We start from the raw sequence: 27306 nt of genomic DNA on the forward strand, positions 1-27306 counted from the left end.
TCAATGACTAGATGTTTTAAAGCCCATGCTTTAAACGTTAGAGGAAAGTTCAACAGCACCTCAGACAAAAGTCATTGAGACTTCAAAAATGAAGTAGCATGCATTTTAGCTTATATACAGACATTTACTTGGATATTTTATCTAATACAATGACATTCAGACATTTTTATGTGAAAATAAAACTGCCATACATTTAATTATCCACTTTAAAATCATGGTTCCAAAAGAGTGTTCTTGTAATGATACCATAGAACCGTTTCGGGTTCCACAAATAACCTTTCAGCAGTTTTAAAAGAACCAGTTTTACTCACAAGGGTTATTAGTTCACCCAAAACTGATAATTATCTCATTATTTACTCTCCCTCAGGCCATCCTAGATTCTCACGACTTTCTTCTTAGAGTCAAAAACTATCAGAGTTATATTACAAAAAAGATATCCTGGCTCTTCCAAGCTTTATAATGGGAGTGAATGGTAGGTACCTAATTTTTTGACGCCCAAAAAAGTGCATCAATCCATCGTAAGAGTAATCCATATGAGTCCAGGTGGTTAATAAAGGCCTTCTGAAGCCAAGCGATGCGTTTTTGGGAGAAAAATATAAATATTTATAACTTTATAAACTATTATCACTGGTTTCCGGTAACGGCCGTATGCAAGTCGAGTTCTGGACCTTTGACCCAATTTATGACATTGGATCTAGGTGTTGCGTAAGCTCAGGTGAGACTAGACATTTAGCAGACACTTTTATCCAAAGCGACTTACATTGCATTTCAAGATACACATTTACATTCTTACCAGTTCTTGCTTTCCCTGGAAATCGAACCCATGACCTTAGCGTTACAAACGCTCTAGTGTTTGAGCTACAGGAAAGCCTTTGAACAAACTCAAGCTCCTCTCACAATTCTCTTTAACAATTCTCGTTTTAGACTTCCGATTCGTGAACTGTGTTTTGTTTTGCTGTATCCTTTGTGCTTTTGCGTTTCACGTCATGCATCAGGTCAAAGGTCACTCTTCCTCCGGAGCTTGACTCGTATAGGGCTGTTAACGGAAGCCAGTGATTATACTTTATAAAGTTATACATATGGTTATTTTCCTTATAAAAACGTATCACTGTGCTTCAGAAGGCCTTTATTAACCCCCTGGAGTCAAATGGATGACTTTTATGACTCTCCTGTTCGAACTTGTTTATTGAAATTAACGAATTGACTCGTGAAAGATTCATTCATTTTGATAAACGAGTTCGTACAGGAGAGTCACGAACGCGTATCACAGAACAGAGCAAGGCGAGCATTTGAGCTTCTAAAACTTAAACTTTGCTATTCATTTATTAAATGAGTGATCGTTTCGCTAGATAAGACCCTTATGCATCGTCTGGAATCGTTTAAAGCCCTTTGAACAGTTTGCAGTTTGCACTGAAAGTGTCTTTTGGACCTTGAACCGTTTGGTTCCCATTGAAGTCCATTATATGGAGAAAACCCTGGAATGTTTTCATCAAAAACCTTAATTTCTTTTCGACTGAAGAAGGAAAGACATGGACATCTTGGATGACATGGGGGTGAGTAAATTATCAGCAAAAGTTTTTTCAAAAGTGAACTACTCCTTTAAAAGGTTCTTTATTAAATAAAATCTATTTTTAAGAATGTAAAATAACTAAGAACACTAAAATTTTGAAATAGGCAACGCTGGCCAGGACGTTGACAGTCTATTTACGGCCAAATCATTTTCAAAGGTTAAAAACAAGCACGATGTAAAGGACAATGACTTCTTCTGGGAACTGCATTAACACAATCACACAGCTCACGTACGCTGCATTCAAAACACGAAGACAGAATCATTTGTTTCAGTGTTAATTTAATCATACAAATGTTCAATTATACATACAGGAAAAGGCTTTTCATATTTTCTCTCTTTCACTGTGCTATCATAGTACTCTATGCAAACTCTCCGCTCAGTCATACACCAATGCCACAGTGCAGAAAACCTCAACAGATCTAACAGAAAAAAAAAAAATCGGAATAAAAGACAATAACGCAGCAATGAATCAATCACACTTCTCACATGCATAAGCAACACCCAAAAAAAAAAACAGAGAAAGAAAGAAAAATCCAGAGTGTAATTATAAACCGGAAGGTGGCTGTGAAGTGTGCAGCGCTTGGGATGAGGACATTCATAATACAGCTCAGAGGAAGACATGACTGATGAAGTGATGACATCATCCGGTGAGCTGTTTATGGGAGAAAAAGTGTTGTTCTGTCCTTACGGAAACATAAATGGCGACTGTGAGTGCAACTTTGGAAGGAACCGTCCCTTTACACACTGCATAGATCATTTGCAATGTAAAACTGAAGCCACAGCAATTCAAGAAATTTGGACGCAATGTCAGTATCCGTTAATGGCGAAATCTTCCAGGTGCATAGAATTCGGGTGAAACGGACAAGAATTGCCTGACGCATTAAATTTAACAAGACATGGTGACACTAATCTCTTTTCCCATGACATAAAGGTCAGTTTGGACTCTGATTTGCATATAGCTTGAGGACACCGGGGAATTTGTTTACTCTTTTATTCTTAGTAAACAACAATTAAAGGGACACTCCACCCAAAAATGAAATTCTGTCATCATTTACTCACCCTCAAGTTGTTGCAAACCTGTATGAGTTTCTTTCTTCTGAACACAAAGGAAGATATTTTGAAGAACAATTGGACTTCCATAGTATTTTTATTTCTACTATGGAAGTCAATGGTGCCAAACAACCGTTTGGTTCCAATCGTTCTACAAAATATCTTCCTTTGTGTTCGGCTGAAAAAAGAAACTCATACAGGTTTGCAACAACTTGAGGGTGAGTAAACGATGACAGAATTTTCATTTTTGGGTGGAGTATCCCTTTAAGAAAAAAAAAAAATGATAGGAGACTGTTGTTAACGTTTCACGTTTTATAGATTGCCTAGCCATCGCAGCAAAACAGAAAATGGTGAGTAAAACGGCCTTTCAGATATATTAAGCAAGCTTTCCATCATACCAAACACAGAGGCACGATTCAAACCAAATAAACTCCACAAAAATTCTTTATGCATTAAAATATTATTTGGAACTTTCCAGCTCACAATTTACCATTTCAACATTTAGCAACACTCAAGAGAATACAATTTAAGAGAATATTTTTGGTTAAATGCACAGGAAAAAAAAAAGGTAATTTGTAAAATCGAAGAAAAAACAAAAATCTGTATAGGGAAATGCCCTTACAATGGAAGTAGTGCACTTGCCACGTAGACAATTGAATAAATGTCAAAGCATTTTCAGTTCAGAGAGGTACAAATCTTGCATTTAACCCAGAATATTCCTTTAAAATGAACTCACTCACACTTTCCCTCATTAAAACACCCTCAGCTCATTTAAAAAAAGCTTAATACCATCGCAGGTCTAGGTGAACGGCAGAAACGTAGGATTGGGAAAATAAATCAATGATGTGCTTGTGAACTCTTAGGTCAGTAAACAAGGGAACCAAAGTCACATCTGCGCTTACGATCATCTCTGATGGATTGTGTCATTGTGAGTGGAAACCAACATCAGCACTCTATAACTCCAGAAAAACATCAATGTAAACAAATATGATAACAGCAACAAGATAGTTACTAAGGGCATCTCTGACAACAGCTATGACGTGACCTGTATAGTGGCAGTACAGATGTATACTTCAATATAATGAGACATAATGTGCTCATGTACGGCTGTACAGGTTTGCTGGGTTTTTTAGTGAATCCAGAGCAGGTTTTAAATGCAATTTTGTACTAAACAAACAATTACAAGTGGCTGGCAAAGGACCATATGAAACTTTTGTTCTTCTACCAATTACACAATTTAACCTCCAAGTAGGCACATTGACCTTTTTTCTTTTGTACTTGAAACTGTCCAGTTTGTAAAATAAAAGAACATTGATGAAAAATGAGAAACTACTTGAGAGCCATTAATTCTTCATTCATTTGTTGATGGCTTTTGTGCATGGCTGTCGCACACATATTCAGATGACTCTCACAAACCAAAATCAGAGGAATAAATGAGAATTATACTTTGCTTAAAGAACAAAACAAAGCCCTGTTTTTAGCACCATTAAGATTTCCTACATTGTAACATAATTTTCACGTTAATTAATTTATTTAAATTGCAAAAAATTGTATAAATATACATTGTTGTACATGAATTGGTTGTATTTCAAATCAGGCTATTTAAAAAAACAAAACAGTGCAATATTTTAATACAATCATTTAAAGGTGAGAACAATGGGAATTACAAAAAAAAAAAAAAGATCTGAAATATAATTGTCCGTATTTATTGCAGTAATTGGAATTTGGTGGAAAATGTGCAGAATTGACATATCATACACATCCTAAAAGCAGGCTTTATTTTCTTTAAGCAAAATATAAATCGTATGCTTTTCTATTGAAATTGGGGTGAAAAGACTTCGATTCACTCGTTCATTCATCCAACCGCCCTGCCGCTGTTTCTCTTACGCATTCGTGCACTCACACTTCTGAATTTACCGCTGTAATGTGACAATACAGATCAGAAAAATGGTGTATTTTTCATTATATCTCTTTAGAATTTCTAGCACGCATCTAAATCTAGCATTCACACATGCGTAACTCAGGTGTTGCTTCAATATTGATTTGGAGCCAAACAGATTTGTCCACACATTTATGTGATGTTGTGATGCATCAGGGGAGAGGGAGGGTCACCAAGTCTTTAGAGTAAATCTGTTCCTCCTCTCTCTGATCCCCTGAAAAGGGCAAAAGCAGTGGCTCCGATGAGCTCCCGGATGCTTTCTGTATCTTAAGACTGTCCAAATGGGAAGGGTCCATTAATGCCCTGGGAATAAACAGAAAGAGTGAGATAAAACTCTGTCAAAACAAGATCAATTGTTAATAGATTTGTAGTAGTGCTGTCAAACGACTAAAATATTTAATCGCGATTAATCGCATTATTGTCGTAGTTAACTCACGATTAATCACAAATTTTTATCTATTCTAAATGTCCCTTGATTTCTTTGTCTCACGTTATTTTTTCTCGTTTTAATGCTCTTATCAACATGGAAAAGTGGATCGGCTTGCTTTGTGCAAATGTTTTTTATTGAAAACAACATTTTCAATTGTTAAAAGATTTTTACATTTGATAAATAAAACGCAGATGGCTGTGCACAACTTTAAACCGTGTTTAGAGATGAGCACCGTGGCTCTGGCTCCTCATCCAATGTAAGTCTACTATGGGATTCATAATAATATAACCACATGTATTAATATTCAGGGTTAAGTGCATAGGTGCCAGAAATGGCCGAGAGAAAAAAAAAACAAAAAAAAAAAACATGATATTCTCCATTAATTTTAACCATTAAAAAAAAATCGATTGAGATTCAGGAACCTCTCTGATTGGTGGATCTCACATGATATGTTGCATTTTAAAGGGGTCATGATATGAGAAATCATATTTGCCTTGATCTTTTGACATATACGTGGTGACGTGGTCTTTGTACCATTAAAACATCCTGCAAGAGTGATAGCTTAAAACATCCTTATAAACAAAGCATCAGACACTGTGTAATGGTCAGCTCGCAAAGACACTTTTGTCGACAGATGAAGCAGCCGACTGTTGGGTCTATCAGTAAATTATTTAGTGGCAGTTTTATATGGATAATGTTTTTAAAACACTCGCGTACAATAGTGAGTGGACGTTGAAACGTTGACGTTGCGAGTGGACGTTGGTTTTCTATGCAATGACGCTAGCCTACCAGTGTCCTTAAAGGAGCCGTGCCAAAAAAATCGGTCATTTCAGACAGGGTCAGAAAATAATAGTTTTTCCACGTTTGAGCACAAAAAAAAAAAAAAAAAAAAAAATTATATTATATATATATATATTTAAATTATAAGTAAACCTTAAGGAACATATTAAAATAATTTATAAAAAAACACATCATGACCCCTTAAAGTAATTAACCCAACCCTCATAGAAAGAATATGCGTTTTTGTTTGGTTTGTAATGCATTTGCAGTCTGTCCTTTTCTTTTCACAATTCATCGAGTGCATCATCGTATGGATATAAAGCCAGGACTTTTGAAAAACTAACACCAAGTATAATTAATTATGGAGTAATGAGAAAGGTAAACTGTTTTAAGGGGCATTTGTTGCGTATGTGTACATCTCCTTGTTTAGCCCAGTTATCATTTGCTCATGGAAACAGAGGTGAATAAAGACTGTTTATATTTGGTTTGTAAAGTATTTGTATTAGCCAGTTTGGAAGAAAAAAACGAAAGACGTCAGTTAATTTCTCTTCATGTGGAAACATAAATAGGCGCCTATGGTTAAGGGTTTGTTCAAATAAGATGAGCAATGCAAGAGTTATGACAGTACAACACCAAGTTTTACAGAAATATTTGACCCTCAGATTGTTGTTAAGGCAAATAGTCTCTAACCTGAAATCAATACTAGATTTACAACACTACACTGGGAATATATTTATGCTATGGGTTGGTTTGGGTAGTAATTTGTGAGATTTCACCGGTGACTTATTTTGACTGGTTAATGACTTTCCTGCATCCGCTCACATGCTTGCATGGAACTCCATCTTGTGGCCAAGAGGCAAAGTTTAACCCCCTCAAGGGCCTTTTAAACAGCCTCTAGGATTAACATTTACAGACGGCAACCCTACAGTTAACACATCAAGGACAAAGCATAAATGAAAAACTTAAAAAGCCATTAAATGTTTCTCAGCCTTTTAACATTTGAAATACATTTCAATATCAATGTATGAAATGGCATAAAGGGAGTTTTTGTTCTAAATCAGAAGGAACAAACCAAGCAGACATTGTTAGCAAGCAGATTCAAACAGAGTAAAAATTAAGCTAAAATAATCAGTTTTCACTAAATAAACACAGGGAAGATTAATATTAATTCATTTTTATTTATAATATGCACCAATATAACAAAAATCAATCCAAAATTTTTACATTAATTTAAAAATATAATGCACAATGAACATTTTTGAGTGTATTAAGATTCACTCAAATATATTCTTATAATATACAGTTATAATTAGGGCTGTCAAACAATTATTCGTGATTAATCACATCCAAAATAAAAGTTTGTGTTTACATAATATATGTGGGTGCACTGTGTATAATTATTTTATATATATATATATATATATATACACATGCATGTATATTTAATAAAAAATATTATTCATATATAAAATTATATATAAATCTATCTACAGTATATACATGAAAATATTTCTTAAATATATACAAGCATGTGTGTATTTATATATATAAAATAATTATACACAGTGCACCCACATATATTATGTAAACACAAACTTTTATTTTGGATGCGATAAATTGTTTGACAGCCCCAGTTATAATATTAATTGAAATTAACAGATTAACGGTTATTAATTAATTAAACGGTTATTAACAGTCTAACACTATGTTTTTAAGAGACGCTATTAAAATAGTAAAAAAAAAACAAAAAAACACTGGTAGCAATTAAATTGCAAAGTAGCAATTATCGCCCGGCTCTACTTCTACATATGATTTTCTTGGACAGAAGTTTGTTGTTTTAAAGACCTTTAGGTGTGTCTGAAACAATTTCTTTGGTATGGTGCTAATCATCTACACAGGTCACAAGTCAGTAGAGAGCCAATCAGCCCTTTCCTGCTATCTGGATGGAAATTTAGTACAGGTTTTTCAAGTGTTCCAAGGAAAACTTACAGGAATATGTTGTTGTTCAAGTCAGGAACTATTCAGTCAATTTCTTAATCAACACTTGTTGAATGATCACTCAAAAATGTCCAGAAATATTGCTATTTATATTGGTGCATATAAAAGAAAACTTTATATTTCCGTGTTTTAATCATTACATTAAACAACAAAAATCACCCTTTCAAGACATGTCAAAGCAACTACATACAGAATAGAGATACATATTAAATCTGCTTTAGCTGTATCTCCCAGCCTCAGTTTCACATGTGTGCGTAATGAGGAAAAGGTGTAACCAAACACGGTGAATCATCACAATGTGCTTTTCTTTGGTTAGATGTCATGAAACAGGGCAGGGAGCAGAAAGGTGACGCGCTGTTGTTAAGTGACCTTCTGTGTTAAGAGATCCTATGGCGGTCAGCACATTGAGAGCTTTCCAGCACAGACTTTTGGCATAAAAGCAAGATTTTGGGAGGGTGTCAGAAAGACTTGCTGAGTGTGTCATTGCGGCTTTCTGAACTGAATCTTGTGCTGGATGCATCTTGACCTTTTAACTTACCTTTGGAAAAAGCTCCTGATTTCATGAACATTTATAGCAGGTTTAGAGAATTGGAGAATATTCACTAGCAGTTGTAATCACTCATTATTCAGACATAAAACATACAGCTGGGTGATATATTGAGCATCCATAATATATCTGCGACGATTTTGTTGCTGATATACACTGCCATTTATAAAGTTTGGGATCAGTTTCTAACTTTTTTCTTCTCACCAAGGCTGCATTTATATCAAAAATACAGTAAAAAAACAGGAATATTGTGAAATATTATTTCGATTTAAAATAACTGAATTTATTTTAAAATGTCATTTATTCCTGTGATTAAATCTGAATTTTTTAGCATCATTACTCCAGTCTTCAGTGTCACATGATCCTTCAGAAATTATTTTAATATGGCGATTTGCTGCTTAATAAATATTTGTGATTATTATCAATGTTGACAACAGTTGTGCTGCTTCACATATTTGAGAAAACTGTCATAATTTTTTTTATTCCTGATTCTTTGATTAATAGAAACCCAAAAGAACAGCATTTATTTATAATGGTAAACATTTGAATGGTAGTGTAAGATTAGGGCTTCCCTAGACTAAAGATTGTTCAACTTGACTAGTAGTCAACCATATTAATAAGCCATAAATCATAATAACAAGCTTTTAATTGCCTATATATTACATAGCCTAATCAACGCTCAAGCGCACCGGAAAACATAATGATTATGAGTGTGTCATGAAAAAACTGAAAGAGAATGTCTAAACATTTTAATAATTTATTGACCATGTTTTCTGCTCAAAAATATGACTTTAATCATTTTAACCAGCAAATAACTGTAAAGACTGTACCATTACACTAATTTAACAGTCTCTCCTTGGGCCTCAGGAGTGCATTACGGGGGATTTAATGTATTGCCATATCAGCAAAGAATAAAACATTTAATTAAAAAAATCGTAATATCGGGAGATAATTAATAGCACCCATGTAAAACAATATGAGTAAAAATGCCATTAAAGTTCACAGCAGTCTGTTTCAATTAATCGGTTCATATAACAATTCGCTCTATATCACCCAGCCGTATTCACACCCCATTATCATGCTAATTTTCATTCAACTCAATGAAAAACTCCAAATGGCAAACATACCTGGCTGTAAGTCACTACTGATAAGTTGTTTTGGAGACCATTTGGTGTAATATTTACAGAGCTGTGATTGAGTCCGTTTTGATCTTGCTGAATGGAGTCCAGTGGGGCCTCCCAGGGGCCCCCGGGGTCATTTAGATTATCCTCATTGGTGTCCTGCTTGTTCTTCTGTGGTGAGGCGAAAGGGTTGAAGCCTCCCTCCACACTGCGGTGTGGCTGCGTGTTGAACTCCGTCTCGAAGGAGGATAACTGCTGTGTGACGCCCAGCAGGCCTCCCTCTTCCACACTCAAAATCACCCAGATCACATCTGCAAAACAAGCGGAATGAGTTGAGCCACGCATTCGCCAAAGCTGGTTGTAGAAACTCAGAACTTGCAGAACTAATGCTCTGAATGGCATACTACTGGGGTTAGGTGATATGGCCAACATCTTCTTTGACAATATGAGAAAATGTATTTCACGACAACGATATACGCAAGGGATAATCCACAGGTAGCTGTGCATTAAATGATTTGAATCATTTATGTTTTGAATATGATATGAATCATTAAATTATTTTAATGCACAACGTGGAGGCAATGAACCACCCGACGTAAAGCAGAAGTGGATTAAAATCATTTAATGCACAGCTAGCCATGGATTATCCCGCTTATACCATGCTTGCACGACTAAATTTGACTGGAAAGGTTATTTTCATCAGCTACGACTTGTTAGACAAAGCTTTCTGTCGGCTTTAAATCAGAAATAAAGAGCATTATAACATTTATTTGAATGAATTAGCCTATGGGGAGAGAGAGAGAGAGAGAAGCGCGCGTGAATTACCTGAATCTGTTCAGTGTCTCTCTAGCAATGAAGCTGCGAGTTAAATTACTTCACAAAAACAGCGGCGTTGCCACCTCCTTGCTGAGTAGTATAATGTAATGATTCAGTAGCGCAATTAATTTATTAATAAAATTTGCGGGGAAGCATTGATAACGAGTTTCTGTGTGTGCACAGCACGATTCTCAATCTCTGAGTGCGTGTCTGTGACGTGCGTGTGCTTTAATGAAAGCCATGCAATAATGGGCCAATCCCAATTCTACCCCTTACCCCTTCACTTTCCCCTAGCCCTACCCCTTCGCCTTCCCCTTGACCCTTGAAACAGAGTGGCAATACGTAGGGGTGAAAATATTCCCCTAAGAAATGGGACACCACTACGCCTCCGTTAAACGTCATCATAAGTCATCGCTAGCGCCTACGTCACAGGAGATGCGCCGATGTTTATCACAACTTCCAAGATCCCGTCGACAGCTGCAGTTATCTCAGTCGCGTGGGTTACAGCTATTTTCTTGCATTTATCTTGTGAAGTTCGCAAGAAACTACGGAGACGACGAAAATATGTTGTGGGACTATCGTTAGCAAACTACAGTAATTTTAGCGATTTTTTTTTTTTTTACAAACGTTTCTGTGAAGAAACTGACCGTAAATATGAACACAATATTGAATGTAACATAAAGCAAATCATTATTTGTCGTTGCAATACTTATTAAAGCCACAAATACTTAAATTTATGGGTCTCCTTTGTCGCTTGGGCAGCCAGCCTGGGTTAGCAGTGACACTTCTCATACCCCTTCGTTTGAAGTGTGCTCCCGAAAAATCTTCGTTTGAAGGGCTATCTGGCCCTTCACCCTAGCCCTCCCCCTCCAACCAAAAGAGAATTGGGACAGCCCTACCCCTTCACGTGGACGCGCAAAACGGAGGGGAAGGGGAAAGTGAAGGGGTAAGGGGTAGAATTGGGATTGGCCCAATATGGAAGAGTGATTAAAACAACTTGGAACTACTGTGCATTAAAAGGTTTTATTGCACACCTTTCAGCCAATAAGAATCAAGTATTCAAACAGACTATGGTTTAGTCACAATATACACCTAAAAAGATTTGCCGTAGAAACAATTTTCACTTAGAAATTGCTAGTAAATTTCCAAATTAATTAATACCAAAGAAATGGCAATTTTTAAGTTGAAAGACTGAAAGGATTTTCTTGTAAAATGTACTCCGATATTCTTTGAAAAATTATTTCGTAACAGTGTAGTTATTTGATTTTTGTATTTAAAAATAATAACAAAGAAGCAAATTACAAACAATTGGACAAATAACAAGAAAACATATACAAATTAAAGCTTTTCATGTACAATAGGTTTACTTAACAATTGAGTGATGTAAAAATAAAACAGCATAGCCTTCACTGTATAAATTACATATAAATTAATCCTATAAAAGTTAAAAAAGTTACACAGCAGCAGGTATATTAGGCTGCTGTCACTTTGAGACTGAATGCACAAATCCAATATACTAATTGACATGGGTTTCCTTTCTCAACCGCTTACGTTCACAATGATACTAGCCAAGATGTGTATTTTGACATAATTTTGTGTGCATTTCTCCATTCAAGACACAAAAGAGAACTCAAATTGGTACAGTTTTCTTTTCTTTTTTGTCTTCCTGCACTTGAATGGTTAAATGAATCACTTTAATGTTTAAATTGGCAAGACATAAAAACACAGTATCCTCTTCGCAGAAAGAAAATCATATGTGGATGACTAAATGACTACGGTGTTTTTATTTTTGGGTGAACTATCCCTTTAAAACGGTCATGCATCATGTTTTTAAATAGTTGTTTCTTTAGCTCAATGTCATGAAAATGTTGACTGTTAGTTTTATCGTTTGCGTCTCACCTCCATAGAATAGTCCAGTGGCCGTGCACATTCTCCACTGGCCTTGGTACATGCCAGGAACGGCTGGACTGCGCATCTGCACACTCACGTCTGAGATCTCCTGTGGGTCCAGAGACCGCACCATCACCATGTTCACATGACCAAACTGATCCCCACCAACATACTTCAGACACACACCCGGGGGCCACGACTCTGTACCTGCAAAGCACAAAGACGTGAATGACATTAGACAGTCTGAGAGCTCTCTGTCCCTCCACTGGCACTGACAGCTACGCAACTACCACTTTCAAGACCCAGAAAGGTAGTGAAGACGTCATAAAATTAATCCATGTCACTTTAGGTTTAACCTCAATTTTATGAAGCGATGCAAATGCTTTGACAACAATTGACCACAAATTATTCATCTCCACCACGCTGAATTGAATGTTGTTGACACGAGAGTAGACGTTGTTGCACGTGCACCGGAAATTATTATTTTATAAATAAAGTGGTAAACTATGTTTTTTTGGCACAAAATGAATGAATGTATTGCGTGTGATGGAAAGAAATGGGAAATACTTAATTTGACAGTTTTCTTTTTTTAGTTCACATAACTAAATTGTGTAAATTTACAGTGCAAAATGACCAAACACATTTCTTCTGAACATTATATGTTTCTCCAAAAGATTCCATTATGAAGGAATATTTCATTTAAATTGTGTAATGTCTGTGCTTGCATGCAGATAACAATATTGGTGTAAGTCATTAAACATTCAGCCTTTTTATATCTACAACCAGAAAAAAAAAAAAAAACCTCACCCGTATTCTGTATTCTCCATGTCTTTGTGAACTGTGTGTCAGGAGGGACGGATTCCCCCTCTCCAATCGTCACATCATCCACGAAAGACATTGATGGCGTGTTGATATTTGGGCTCTCAAAGTCATAATATGCACCAATAGCTGCTTGAAGGTTCCTAATAGGCACAAATACAGACAGATCAGCATGGGAGATTTAACTACCAAGAGCAAAACAACGAGTTATATATATATATAAGATCTATAAAGTGATCTAATATATATAAGATCTATAAAGTGGCCAGAATGTAAAGTCATGTTCAAAACAAAAGAAGGGAGGGACAAACTAGTGTTGGCCTGGCCTGTGTGTAAGACCTCAGATGAAAGTACACTCGTGTATTACATAACTCTGAAGTAAACTTAACAATAGCCTTTCCATGTCAACAAACAACAAGTTTACGCAAAGAAGCAACATTCAAACAATGAATGTAACGTTACTGTTTTTACAAATGAAAACTAATATATCACTGTCGTTAAGCAAAACGGTATTTTTGAGGAGTCGTGACTGAGCAACATTAAACAATGTCTGTGGCTCAAAACGTAGTGAGACCCCTACATAGACAGCATTTTGAAAGCACGACCCTACTCGGCAGCATTTCAGGTCAGAAAAAAAAAACAAGAATGCTGCTTAGATAGGGAACTCAGAAGGATTTGAAACACAACCACTATAGTAGCGAGCTACTAGCACAAACAAGCTAACGTTCATATGTTTGACAACTGACATAAACGAAACAAACCACATAATTTAAGAACATGTTTGAGAAAATTAATTTTAAAGGGGACAACTTTCTAAAATATTACTTCTATAGTTCATATGAGCCGAAATGCTACATTTGTTTTCTTTGTAAACAGTAAATTAGCTGTTAGCTTGTTGTCTTTTTCGCTTCAGCTTTATTTAAACTCTACTGGGTTCATGACAACTGTCCTCGCGGAGCTATTATTGATATGCAAGGCATTTTAAAGCAAGAAATAACAGAGGTAAACGCTTTATGTTTAGTTCACCAGTAGGCCGCAGCCGAGTCCCCGGACTCACCAGTTGGTCATGTCCAGGAAGAAGGCGCAGCCAGCCGGGTTGAGCTGAAAACCCAGCAGCCTCTGAAACTCCGAGATGAGGACATCTTTATCCGTGGTGCCCATGCAGCTGAATTTTTGCATGAGCTCCGGATCCAGGTCTATGTCCATGCCCTCCATGAGCATGCGGCTGTCCCGGGGATAAGTTTTAATTGAGTCCGAGGCCTTCTCCAGTCATAACAAGCGACCCGATAACAAGCAGAGTACGCATGGCTGCGGGCGGGGCGTGACGTCACGCACGACGTAACTATGGTGCGGAGGAACGTCAGCTGTTGCTATTCGACTGCGGCGTGTCGTAATCTGAAGCATACAAACCATGGGCCTGTTGTAGTACCATAGTGGCATACGGTAATACAATATAACATACAACGATATTACATTTGATTTACAATTGTATTCACAGTAGGCTAGTTCAAAAATATGTTCAATCAGCCATGTTGAAGGTGTAGTTCACTTTTAAAAAAAACTTTTGCTGATAATTTACTCACCCCCATGTTATCCAAGATGTCCATGTCTTTCTTTCTTCAGTCGAAAAGAAATTAAGGTTTTTGATGAAAACATTCCAGGATTTTCTCCATATAATGGACTTATATTGAGAGTTTCAGCTTCAAAGGGCTTTAACGACACCAGACGATGAATCCTTATCCTTTACTTATGTACGGAAGTCTAACCCTGTTACCCATGGCAGTACCATAATGTTATTCTGTATACTGTTTAATGTGCATTGAATTCCCTAGCGGCATAATTGGAACACAGTGCTGTTATTTTAGCTCAAAGTTTCTTGAAGAATGACCCTACTACTTTCATCATGTAAAATGATAAGCCAGACCCACCAGCCTGTGTGAGAGTCTCAGTAACATGATTAGCCAGCCTGTCAGCAATAATAAGGTCAGGCCTTGGATCTAGTGGCCATCGCTGTGTCAGCTAGTGAGAGATGACAAGGAAAGACTAAGATAACTAACCACAACAGGAGACAAAGAAGTGAGTAAAAGGTGTGTGTGTTTGCAAATATTTTGTGCTGGCTCAATTTAACATTTTAACAAGGTCTCGCTCTGGAGATGCTATTGTGGGCTGAGCAGATATGATTGAAGAACACTTGCTGGGTTTGTAATATACTTTTGTACAAAATCATGTAATATTGGAATACCTTTTATGGTGTAAGTTTGAATTTAAATAATATTTAATATTAATATTTTATAATTATGAATATTTCTATTGTTCAGTTTTGTCAAAGTTTACTTGAACTTGAACTGAACAACATATTGTATTATTTAAAGAACATGATTACATTATTATTTGTTTTTATTTTATTGTAAAATAAAATGAGTAAAGATTTTAGAAGTTTTAACATATTGTTCTAAACTAATAACATTTAATTAAGTTTAATTATTTAAATTATAATTTTAATAATTTAAATGAAATTTAAATTGCATTTTATTCTTTTTGCACTATTATAATTATAATTAGTTTATTATTACATTTTATTGTTTAGTAAAGAGTAAAGAGCTTGAATTGATATGAATTGAGTGGTTTAGTCCAAATTGAGATTGAATTTAGGCTTTTATTCACATTTAAACATTGTGATCAGCGAACATGAACAAAGCTCCACCGAACCTGCTTAACGTGTCCACAACTGAACAGTTGAGTAATGTTCACATGTGAATGAGAGCCTTAATTCAATCTGTTCATCATATAGAGTGATCGAGTCTCATTAGAAAATTTGGACTAAACCGCTCAATTCATATAGATTAGTTTTTCGATCTCTTTATGAATTCGAAGCATTAAAGAGGTAGTGACGTAGATGTCAATAACATCAACCGAACCTGCTTGACGTGTGAGAATGAACCTCATTGGTTCTTGCTGAAGCTCAAACATGGTGCGTAACACGAGAATAAACCTCATTGGTTCTCACACGTCAAGCGAACATGTTTGCGCTTCCGTTCACCACAACTGATGTGAGTTGATCAATGTTTAAATGTGAATAAAAGTCTAAATTAAATCTGTTCATCATATAAAGTGATCGAGTCTCATTAGAAAATTTGGACTAAACCGCTCAATTCATATGGATTAGTTTTTCGATCTCTTTATGAATTCGAAGCATTAAAGTGGTAGTGACGGAGCTGTCAATGGAGGGACAGAAATCTCTCAGATTTCAGTAAAAATATCTTTATTTAACCGTGAGCAAATGATGACAGATTTTTCACATTTGGGTGAACTCTAACCTCTTTTCTTTTGCTGTTATTTCAAGCTCTATAATGCACATTGTAGTCTATGCTGTTGAATGATTTGCGATCAATTGTTTTAGGGCTGTTTTAGGCTGCAAGCTTTCTGCAGAGAACCGGGGCGTCTATAGTGACTTTGGTAGTGACTAAAACAGACAGGCAGGGAGGGAGGGAGGGGAAGGAAAGAGTCTTTCAAAAAACCCAGTGTTTCTTGGCAAGGGGAGGGTAAAGGAACACAAACTGTGGGTGGAACCCTGTGACAATGTAGATCAGGCACCTACACCCTCCCCGGTTTAAAAACACTAGTACCACGAGTGCTTAAACTGATAGTTGTGCTGTAGATCAGGGAGGCTATTAAGTTGAAGTTTAATTCGATGGATAATACAGGCTTACACTGAATAATACCAGGTGGACAAGGACTAATAGTCTGCTTATTGCAGGTAAAGAGGATTTATGTCCAGATCCCCAGACAGACCCCTGCATGCTCTGCTGTTCCAGACAGAAAAACCCGGAACGTCAACCCAGGAATGTCTAATCCCGCACCGGACGCTCATCATACCAATGCACAGGCGGCCCGCCTGGACCAGAACGAGAGCAATGGGTCGTTCTCGCCGTCACCCCAAGCTTTGAGGAAACCACCTGGGCATCTGAAGTTGTCATGCAGCCTTTCTAAATCAGACTCCGACCTGCTGGCTTCCCCTCATTGTGAGGACGACAGGCCTCTGGGTGGCCGGAGCGAATCCCTGTCCAACTGTGCTGATGAGAGGAAGGAAACGGAGCAGATGCCCTCGTTTGCCTCCGAATGGGACGAGGTAAGAGCTGACGAACCACAGGTTAAAGAGCATGAGACTTCCTCTCACGAGAGGTTTTGTGTGAAGCGTAACAAGTAATGCACAGTTCGGTTTTGAAATTGCACTATAATACCCAAGTTACTAAAATAAAATAATTATTTTTTGCAAGCATGCATTAATTATGCAATAAATTGAGTAAAGTGACAGTTCAAATGATTTTCTTTTTAACTTTTATTCATTTAAAGAATCCTGAAAAATGATGCATCACAGGTTTTCACAAAGATATGAAAACTGTTTTCACCATTGTTAATATTCATGCATGTTTCTTGAGCATTAAATCATCATATTAGCAGGATTTCTGAAAGATGTGAGCAATGATGCTGAAAATTCAGCTTTGATTACAGGAATAAATTACATTCTAAAATATATTCAAATAGAAAATGGTTATTTTAAATTGTAATAATATATCAGAATATTTACTGTGAGGCTTCTTTCAATAACACATATTTTACCAACCCTAAACTTTTTAGTGGTAGTGTGTGTTAGTTTTCTATTTAGTGTTATTTACTGGTAAATGTAATATATGATATCTCTCTTCCCCATAGTGTCGTGCCTTATCCCTATAAGGTGTACAAGAGACTGTGTCTATATAGATGCAAGCAGTGTGGTGCAATAAAACTCTATCACTGCTATTATAATTGATACTGTATGGGGTGTAGGTGTTGCATGCAAACTACAGTATATCAGCCTTGTCCAAAAAACAAAACAACTAGCCAAGCATAGCAAAAGCATTCTGGAAAAGACACTACTTTTTATTTATTTACTGAAAATTATCATTTCAAACGTCTCCCTTTACCATAGCGTAGTTATAATAAATGAATGTGAGTTGTTACTTTTTTTTAAGGAATAATGCAATAATATATATTTTAATAGTTACTTTTTAAAAAGGTATACCAGTATAGATTACCCCAATTAACTAACAAATGCATTTTCCTCCTTCCTCATAACATTGGCACAAAGGCCCGCATAGTCAAGCAAACGCCGCACTCCTATTATTAAAACCAAACATAATATGTCTATTCTGCAAAGTAATGTTGTTAAATGCTGTGCTGGTATTGTTAACTTAAAACCAATTTAAATATAAATATTAGATGAAAAACTTAGAAATGAAACTTAGTAATGTTTCCTTGGTAACTAACTGAAATAAAAAAGTACTAAAATTACTAAAACTGTATGAATAACAATAAATGAAACTTAAACACTACTATTTAACAAAAACAAATAAAACTGACAACCATATAAGAAAATAAAAAATATATAAAAAATAGTATTATATAATAGTATTAAAATAGCTCTGATTTATAAAAACGTGAGTAAATGATTACAGGACTTTGTAAGAGAGAGAGACAAATAACAGTAACTGTTGTGTCACTTTGCATAAAAAGCAACAATGTAAAAAAACTTTTATTGCGAATAGTGCAACAATGTAACGTGTTACTTTTAAAAGTAACATCCTCCAACACTAGTTGTGGGTGGGAAAGGAACTCTAGCAGTGCGTAAGTTTGAGGAGGAAGGCGGAGGCAGCAGCGAGTCTTGACAGTATCAGCGCCAGTGGCTGAATGCTGAACGCTTGGCTGGGCCCATCAGTCCTTCTGCTGCTCTATCCTGGCCACAGCGCGGGGCTAATTGGGCCTTAACTGTCACTCCGCATCTTCTCACGAAGCTTCCCAGGGGCCGGCCCACGCTGAACACACAACAGCACACACCCCTCCCCTCGCGCCAGAGCTTTAGTCACATCCCGAATGAGTGCAGACCTCTGCATTCACACCTCGTGCTGCGGTTCACATCAGTGACAGTGACGAACATGCAACGATTCAATCATTGATCGTGATTATTAACGCTGTCAGCTGATACTCTTGTAATGGTATCTGACTAAACAAATGTACTTTCAGGACATAAAATAAAGCAGTAACCCACTAAAAGACTGGATTTTCCCATAAACGGATGTTGAGATAATCATTTCTTCCCTATGTGACGTATATCTGAGTAAAATGGCTTTGCAAACAAGAACAAATGTAGGGCTTTTATTTTGTTAATGAGAAATTGATTGGATGGTTGTGGTTTGCTTTTGGGTGATCTCATGTGAGTGACAGGTTACCCTGCCCACATCATCAGAGAAGAGAAGAGCTGCAAGAGAAGAAGATATTATGATTAAAGATTATGAAGCACATATATTTAAAAAAAAATATGTGCACAGGTAATTCATTTATAATAAACTCTGCAATATTCCATAAAAATAAGAATGGTCTTATTTTAGTTGCTAAAATCACCTTGGATGTGCTAAGGTTTTATGGGTTATTGCTTGTAGGACTGTGCAATTAATCATACTTGATTATAACTTTTGATTTTTGGTTTCCAATGATTATGTAAACAAGATAAGTGAGGTAAGCCGATTAGCCTATGTTTAACCTTTCCTTCACAGCGGTGCGCTTTTGTTCTTCCCTAGAAGCCCCAAAACTTAACATTCAAATTGGACAAATAAGCGAGTGTTGTAAAATGCAATCTACTGTTTCTAAACTGTGGGACGTGCTTGTTATTAAATAGTGTTATTAAAATTACATTAAGGGACACTGGCCAGGGGAAGCAAAACGAAGTCTCGGATAAGCAAAGTATACTTTGAGCTTCAGGTGTGGGCCTAAAAGATCAAATACCGGTACAGACAAAAATGCTGTTTTAGCGAGTATAACACAGGCGTTCACGTCTTACGTGAATGTAATCAGTTGGGAGAAAATGATGAGTGTCAGTATACTGGATCCGTGCAGCTCTTAAAGTGACAGCAGCCTAATAAAGCTGTCGTTCGTGTCTTTAAAGGAGTAGTTGACTTTTACAAAATTTACTCACCCCCATGTCATCCAAGAAGATGTCCACATGTTTCTTTCTTCAGTCGAAAAGAAATTAAGGTTTTTGATGAAAACATTCCAGGATTTTCTCCATATAATGCACTTTACTGGTAACCAAACGGTTCAAGGTCCAAAAGACAGTTTCAGTGCAAACTGCAAACTGTTCAAAGGGCTTTAAACGATTCCAGACGATGAATAAGGGTCTTATTAAGTGTAACGATCACTAATTTAATAAATAAATAACAAAGTTTAAGTTTTATAAGCTCAAATGTTCGCCATCGCCTTCTGTGATGCACGTTCGTGACTCTCTTGTTCAAACTCATTCATCAAAATGAACAAATTTTTTTCCGTGTTAATTCATTCGTTTCGTTCGTTGAATAAACCAAAAGACTCGGAAAAAGATTTGTTCATTTTGATGAACGAGTTCGAACAGGAGAGTCACGAATGTGCATCACAGAACAGAGCAAGGCGAGCATTTGTTATTTGGTGACCATTTCTTAAACTTTGTTATTTATTAATTAAGTGAGCGTTTGTTTCGCTTGATAAGACCCTTATTCATCCTTTGGAATCGTTTAAAGCCCTTTGAACAGTTTGAAGTTTGCACTGAAACTGTCATTTGGACCTTGAACCGTTTGGTTCCCATTGAAGTCCATTATATGGAGAAAAATGCTGGAATGTTGTCATCAAAAACCTTAATTTCTTTTCGACTGAAGAAAGAAAGACATGGACATCTTGGATGAGACGGGGGTGAATAAATTATCAGCAAAAGTTTTTTGAAAAGTAAACTACTCCTTTAATGGCAATCAAACGACAAAAGACTTGAATGAATCACTTAATAATAGCTTTATTAACGAATAATCTGTATTTAATGTATACAGTGAAGACTATGCAGTGTTATTTTACATTTCAATTTATGTCATCTGATACTTATCTGAAAACCACTGTTCCTGAAAAACGTAAAGTACTCTTTTTTTATTGTTCTGTTTATTATTTATTTGGTAGTTATGTTTATAATTATTATTTTTTGTTCCTATTGACTGTTTACTTGACTTCTGTAATTGTCTCCATTATTTAACCTTGTATAGTTTATGCTGAAATATCTATAATCGTGAAATTTCACTATCTGAAATAAGATATCACCCACCAATTTTTTTTTAGATTATGTTTTAGGTGTTGGCTAACTCATTGCTAGGCTGTTCCTGTTCTCAGGTAGTGCTATTTTTAATATGGTTTTTATGTACTATTATAGTATTTAATTTTTAATGTTCGTCATGTATTTTTATATTGCTTTGTTTTTCTGGGTGCTTGCTCAGGTTTCTAGGTCATTGCTGACAGATACAGATGAGAGTGTAAGCACATTAATATTAAATTCAGTTGTGCAGTCACGTGAATGCATATTTTGAGTTTTTTTCAAATGCTTGACTTGCGTTGCTCATCTGATCAGAATTGAGACTATACGTTTTGTAATAAAAATGCTTACTTTTTTCAAAGAAGAATAGGTTTTATGAAAGATTAGACTAATTGGTGCAGGGAGTTATTATATTATCAAATTTTGGAGCATTATTCAAACTGTAGATTAAGTGGTTTAATGGATCATCAATTTGTCGCTCAGGGTGGAGTGTCCTGTTCTCAAGAACATCCTGTTTCAAAGTCGTCCACCGATGCTGCTTCCCATTATATATAGATGACATCTATAAGCTTGAGTGAGGGAGGCTGCAAATGAACGAGGGTGGGTTTGGAGAAATGACTGCCAATATGCTGGCACCTGCTCACACTGTATCCCGTGCAAAACGGCTGTCTCAGCGTTTGTCACGGTAATGAACTTTCTCTGGACACAAATTCTGAAGTGTGTAATCTTTTTGCTGTAAAAAAAATGTTCTCCTGTGCCAGTACAATGGCAAGATTCAGTATGAACATGATATTCTTTGACATTGAATTGCAATTTAAATAGCATTGTATATGAATAAAAGATTTTTTTAATAGCATACTTTATCAAAGCAGCAAAGTATTACATCTCTGTATCATGGTACAGTACTATTTGCTTTTTGTAAGGAATGAACAAATGAAAATGTACAAGTTTGATGGATTAGGCTTTTATTCACAAATAAACATTGATCAGTAAACATAAATTGAAGCTCAACCGAACCTGCTTGACATGTGAGAATGAACCTCATTGGTTATTGCAGAAGCTCAAACGTGATGCGTAACACCAGAATGAACCTCATTGGTTCTCACACATCAAGCGAACATGTTTGCGCTTCCGTTTACCACAACTGATGTGAGTTGATTAATGTTTATGTGAATAAAAGTCTAAATTAAATCTGTTCATCATATAAAGTGATCGAGTCTCATTAGAAAATTTGGACTAAACCGCTCAATTCGTATGGATTAGTTTTACGATCTCTTTATGAACTTTTTTGAATTGTTTCTTTTTTGAACTTCATTTGTGTTTTGAAGATGAACAATAGTCTTGGCGGTTTGAAATGACATGAGGATTAGTAAATGATTACATAATTTAAATTTTTGTGTGAACTAATACTAAAAGTTTTTAATTGATTGTATTTAAATGCACGTAGAGTAAGCCTTCCTTCTCGCCTGCACACTTTTGATCCTGACAGTGTGACTAAAACAGCCCATAGCTCAGTGTGTTAATGTTTCAGCACTTCTGCAGAAAACCTGTTTAAAAATAATTTTGTGTTTGAGGGAGCGGTCAAACATGCTTTCCACAGATGGCTATATGAGTCTCTTCATAATTCATATGCTAAAGGAAGATGTCAGGGGAAACGTATCTTTAGATGGCAAGTGAAAGATGCGCATGGGGGGGGGAAAGAAGTGCGGCAAATGCTTTCACCTGTCAGAGAGCCTCAGGGACTTTATGGCTTATATGGCCTTTATGGGACTTTACAGTCTTTATTCTTTCCAAAATCAAACTTTGTTTGCATTTGCATTTGCATGAGACGTCAGAGTACAAGAATGCAGGTAGCAGTACATGGAGCAAATGCATGTAAAGAGGTTAAACATGCAGTAATCATTACCGAAATATACCCGCTAGTTGCGTATTTTCTTCCCTCTATTGTGACGTAAATCAGAGTGAAACGGCCTCTGGAACAAGAATAAACACGTCATCAGAGAAGAGAAGAGGCGGGAGGGGAAGTTACTTTTATTACAGATTACGAGGAACACATGAATTTAAAAAATAATGATGTGCACAGATAAATCATTTATAATAAATACTGAAATATTACATGAAATGATTCCATGGTGACTTTAAAAGCATTACTGTGTCTTGGACCTCAAAACTCGTGCTTTATAAAAAGTAATAACTAACCTCTATTTTTCATTAAACAATGATTTGCAATGTCTTGTTATACTTTTATGTCATGATTTATTAACTGTTTTAGCCCAATTTTACATCCACAAAATGAGAACAAGCGTCTGTGTTTACATCGCTGATCTATATCGAAACTCTTTCAGGAATGCATGACGAACCATTTATGTAAATGCTATGTAGTAGTATATTTTATTATCCTCGAGAGGAAATTTGCTTTGGACTACAATGGTTGCTGCAAATGTAAATTTTACTATTTTATGTAAATTTTACTATTTTATAACGACTTATAACTTTTATTTTAATTTAAGATGGAATATTGATGTAAATTTGTGATTTATTTAATTAATTAATGAATGTAATAAATTCAATAATAAAATGACTTACAACCCCCACTGTAAAAAAATATTGTTGGTTTAACTTAAAAAAGTAAGTAACCTGGGTTGCCTTAAAATTTTAAGTTGATTGAACTGGAAAAAGTGAGTTAATACAATGAAGTAGATTAATTTAACCATCAGAAACTCAAAATAATAAGTTATCTCAACTAAATAAATTATTATAAAGTTGATTTGACAAAAGAAATGTGATAACAAATCGTGTTATCTCGTGTTTCACTCAATACAATATAATTCAATTCAATTCAAATTGCTTTATTGGCATGACTGTACATATTACAATATTGCCAAAGCTTGTAACACATAGTATAACAGTGAAGACATCAATAATAACAAAGTGTTATAACAACTTAAATTGAAATGTACAAATTAAATTAACTGCACAAATTAACAATGTAACAGATTATACTTTCTGAGAACATTTGATACCACAATGTTTTAAAGGGCACCTATTATGGAAAATTCACTTTTACATGGTGTTTGAACATAAATGTGTGTTGGCAGTGTGTGAGCAAAACCACCCTGGAATGATAAAAATCCACCCAGTGGTTTTTTTACAATCTCAATAAATCATATGCACTGCCTCAGAACGAGCTGTTCTGAGATTCAGATCTTTGTGACGTAGAACGGGAGACAGGGGTTTGATTGACAGTGTGGCTGTGGCCTAGGCCCCGCCCTCGGTGATCTGTACACACGTCCTCCATTGTTTCAACGACAGCCTGTAATGTCTCTTGGAAACATAACTTATCGACTCGTGGGTTAATCCTGTTGTTGTGGCTTAAAAGTTAATCCTCAAGTGTGGATCGTCATCTACTGTTTGCGATCCACCGTCACCTCCAGTAACAGTCAGTGTATTTTATGATTTTTGAGCAAATAGTTTTCAGTCGATGTCAGCCAATTCAACAACAAAAGCGTCTAAAATTGTTGTCGTCGTAGAATGTCAGTGTGTATATAATTTAAACCTTGTTTGTATAGTGTGTAACCACACGTTTATAAATATATATTTTTAAAGATATTGTATTAAAAACCGCATATATGTTCTTGTTCTGTATGTTAGCCATCTTCTCACATTTGCCACAGAAGCACCTGTATGACAAGTAGCTAAACATGACGCCACAGCTCCCTCGCATAAATGTAATTTCGCTTGTAAGTTACGTAGCAAATTTTATCACAGCATGTGTATGTAACGTTAGTTTTAAAAAAATGCGCCAGCGTTAGTGTTTGTGTGTCTGTGTGTGTGTGTGTGTTGCTCCTCCATACTTGCAAAGAGGACGCAATTACAACTCTGTAAGTACATAAATGTATCAAATAACCATACCGAGACGTACTGGTCCATTCTCATTTGTGTTTATTCTGCTGGAGTCTCTTTGTGCTGTTTATATATTCCGATTCAAACGTACGCTGAATGACAGACAAAATAGCGCGTCTCTCACTCTCCCCTTTTGCTTACCGACGGCCATAGGTTTCAAGTTACGCCCTCATCCAAAGGCAGGGCGGGAATATGCAGCTCATTTGCATTAAAGTGGCAGGCCTCATAACAGCTCATTTTCAAACAGGCCCCAAAATGACATTTTCAAAGGGTTATAATAAATTAACTATGGGGTATTTTGAGCTGAAACTTCACAAATACATTCTGGGGACAACCGAGACCAATATTACATCTTGTAAAAAGGGGCATAATAGGTGCCCTTTAACATGTATTTATACACAAATACACACATTACTGAGGGTCACTGTGGTGGTCTCATTTTGTGGATGTAAAACATGACTAAAATAATGTTTAATGATCTGAATATCCTTTTTATTTTTCAGCTATGCGTGGACTTTCAAAATATAACAAGATATGTATTGTTTTATTTGCTTTATGAACTTCTGCTCTTATATCCAAGTTGAAGTATGACAGACTGGGCTATCACAAATAGTTGCATTTACTGATTGGTGTCAGAATGCATGTGGTTTTGAGAATGAGACTGTGTTGGTGATCATATCCTGATCTCGTGGCTTTGCTTTAGTCAGAGTTCCTCTGTGGTGTCTGCGTCGAGACTTGGCCATCGCACCGGTCTCTGAAGCCTGTAATCGTGTTACTCCTCTGGCACATGAGATGAGGCTGAGCTGTATGAAATCTTTATTACCCCAATACTTCACTTTTTCTCAAGCTGCTGGCTTCTACATATTCACTCATTAGGTTGGACATTGTGTGATGTTCCTCATTGCTGTCTCGGCAAAATGAAAATGCTCGTCTTTCATGAACTGTTTTTGGAACTCCATGGCTTGAGGCTACGACCGCAATAACTCCCGCTACGCTACGCCATGCTACCTCTCTCTCTCTCTCTCTCTCTCTCTCTCTCTCTCCACCCCCCTCCTCTCTCTCTCTCTCTCAACACCCTTTCTCTTTCTCTCTCTCTCTCCCCCCAATTTCATGAGACTACATTTCAGTGAATTCCTCAAAAACAAACTTCTACGCATTTCGAAGAAATCAGAAAATATACGAAGTCTAAAGCCCCTATTACACTGCATGTGTGTAATAGAAAAAGTATAAGTCCTGAGAAAGATGCTAAAAAATATTCTGGGTTTAAAATCTGGGTAACATTAGTTAATGTATTAACTAACATGAACTAACAATGAGCAATACATTTGTTACAGTATTTAGTCATACAATACAAATCAAGCTTTTTATTATTAGTTCACAGTGCATTAACTAATGTTAACTAATACAACATTTGATTTTAGTAAATGTTTAAATTCACATTAACTAGATTAAGTATTTAACTAATGTTAAGTAATAAAACCTGTAAGGTGTTAGCAAGATCTGTGGCATCGCGCTGCTAATTACCACATCAGGGGGAAAAAAGACTCGTCCCACAGAGCTTATAATAAAATCCAATGACAGAAATTGACTTACTGATTTTAAACTCAGTCATTGTAGAGGATGCATGATAAAATGACTAAAATGTTGATACAAAAAAATTATTTTATAATCAGTTGATGTAGAGGTTTATAACTTCTCATTGGCAATTAAAAAAAAAGTCTTTACATATAGAAGATAATGAATTGTCCTCAACAAGAAAAAAAACAATATTAATCATCCATAAAAATAAATTAACATTAAGAACATTATAATCTGCAAGTAAAATTGATTTGCTATGCATTTCCAAATTTAGGACTTGATTTTATCTGTGGGAAATTGATTAGTTTTACTTTAGAATAGCATGAATTGTGCAGAAGAAGACCAAGAACTTGCATTAATAAAGTAAATCAGTTTTCTTTTCATGTTGACATTAAGCCTGGTTTTAGTACAAATGTCAGATGTTTCCAATCCAGCAACATTGATTTTTATAAAGCTGGGAATCTCTTCCCTTAACCCTAAAACCGTAATCTGGACAAAAAAAAAAAAAAAAAATCTAAATCTAAAATCATAAAAAATCTTTGGAGACTTTTGAGATATTGTAATTATATAACTGCAAGGAAATACAGTATATCACTCTGTGCAAGTGATTTTTCGATATTTTATTACAAAATTATTTCATATTGTACCTTTAATGTGATCTGTAACATATCTGTACTTCCGAAGCCTGAGTGTGCGCAGGCAGCTGAGGGATTCTGGGAGGTGTGCCA

The 27306-nt window shown here is 35.9% G+C and overlaps 2 protein-coding genes across 5 annotated transcripts in view; one reads left to right on the forward strand and one right to left on the reverse strand.

Moving 5' to 3' along the window:
* Positions 1–1832: 1832 nt before the first annotated feature.
* ilrun (inflammation and lipid regulator with UBA-like and NBR1-like domains) lies at positions 1833–14181 on the reverse strand. Its single transcript, XM_039692236.2, has 5 exons — positions 14018–14181; positions 12949–13103; positions 12151–12348; positions 9442–9746; positions 1833–4862 (listed from the first exon to the last, which is right to left on the reverse strand). The coding sequence occupies exons 1-5, from the start codon at positions 14179–14181 to the stop codon at positions 4827–4829; spliced, it is 858 nt and encodes a 285-aa protein (XP_039548170.1). The 3' UTR covers positions 1833–4826.
* Positions 14182–14286: 105 nt separating this feature from the next.
* Positions 14287–27306, forward strand: part of anks1ab (ankyrin repeat and sterile alpha motif domain containing 1Ab) — a 33433-nt gene continuing 20413 nt past the window's right edge. For 3 of the 4 annotated variants that reach the window (XM_089134482.1, XM_039692235.2, XM_089134484.1), the window contains exons 1-2: positions 14287–14403; positions 16718–17089. In XM_089134482.1, coding sequence (XP_088990608.1) covers positions 16805–17089 — 285 coding nt within the window. In that variant the 5' untranslated portion in view covers positions 14287–14403; positions 16718–16804. Of the gene's footprint in view, positions 14404–16606; positions 17090–27306 lie in introns of those variants that run through there. The other variant, XM_089134483.1, reaches the window with a different exon arrangement.

Source organism: Pimephales promelas, chromosome 8 (genome assembly GCF_988280905.1).
Source record: "Pimephales promelas chromosome 8, fPimPro1.hap1.1, whole genome shotgun sequence".
NCBI classification, from domain to species: domain Eukaryota; kingdom Metazoa; phylum Chordata; class Actinopteri; order Cypriniformes; family Leuciscidae; genus Pimephales; species Pimephales promelas.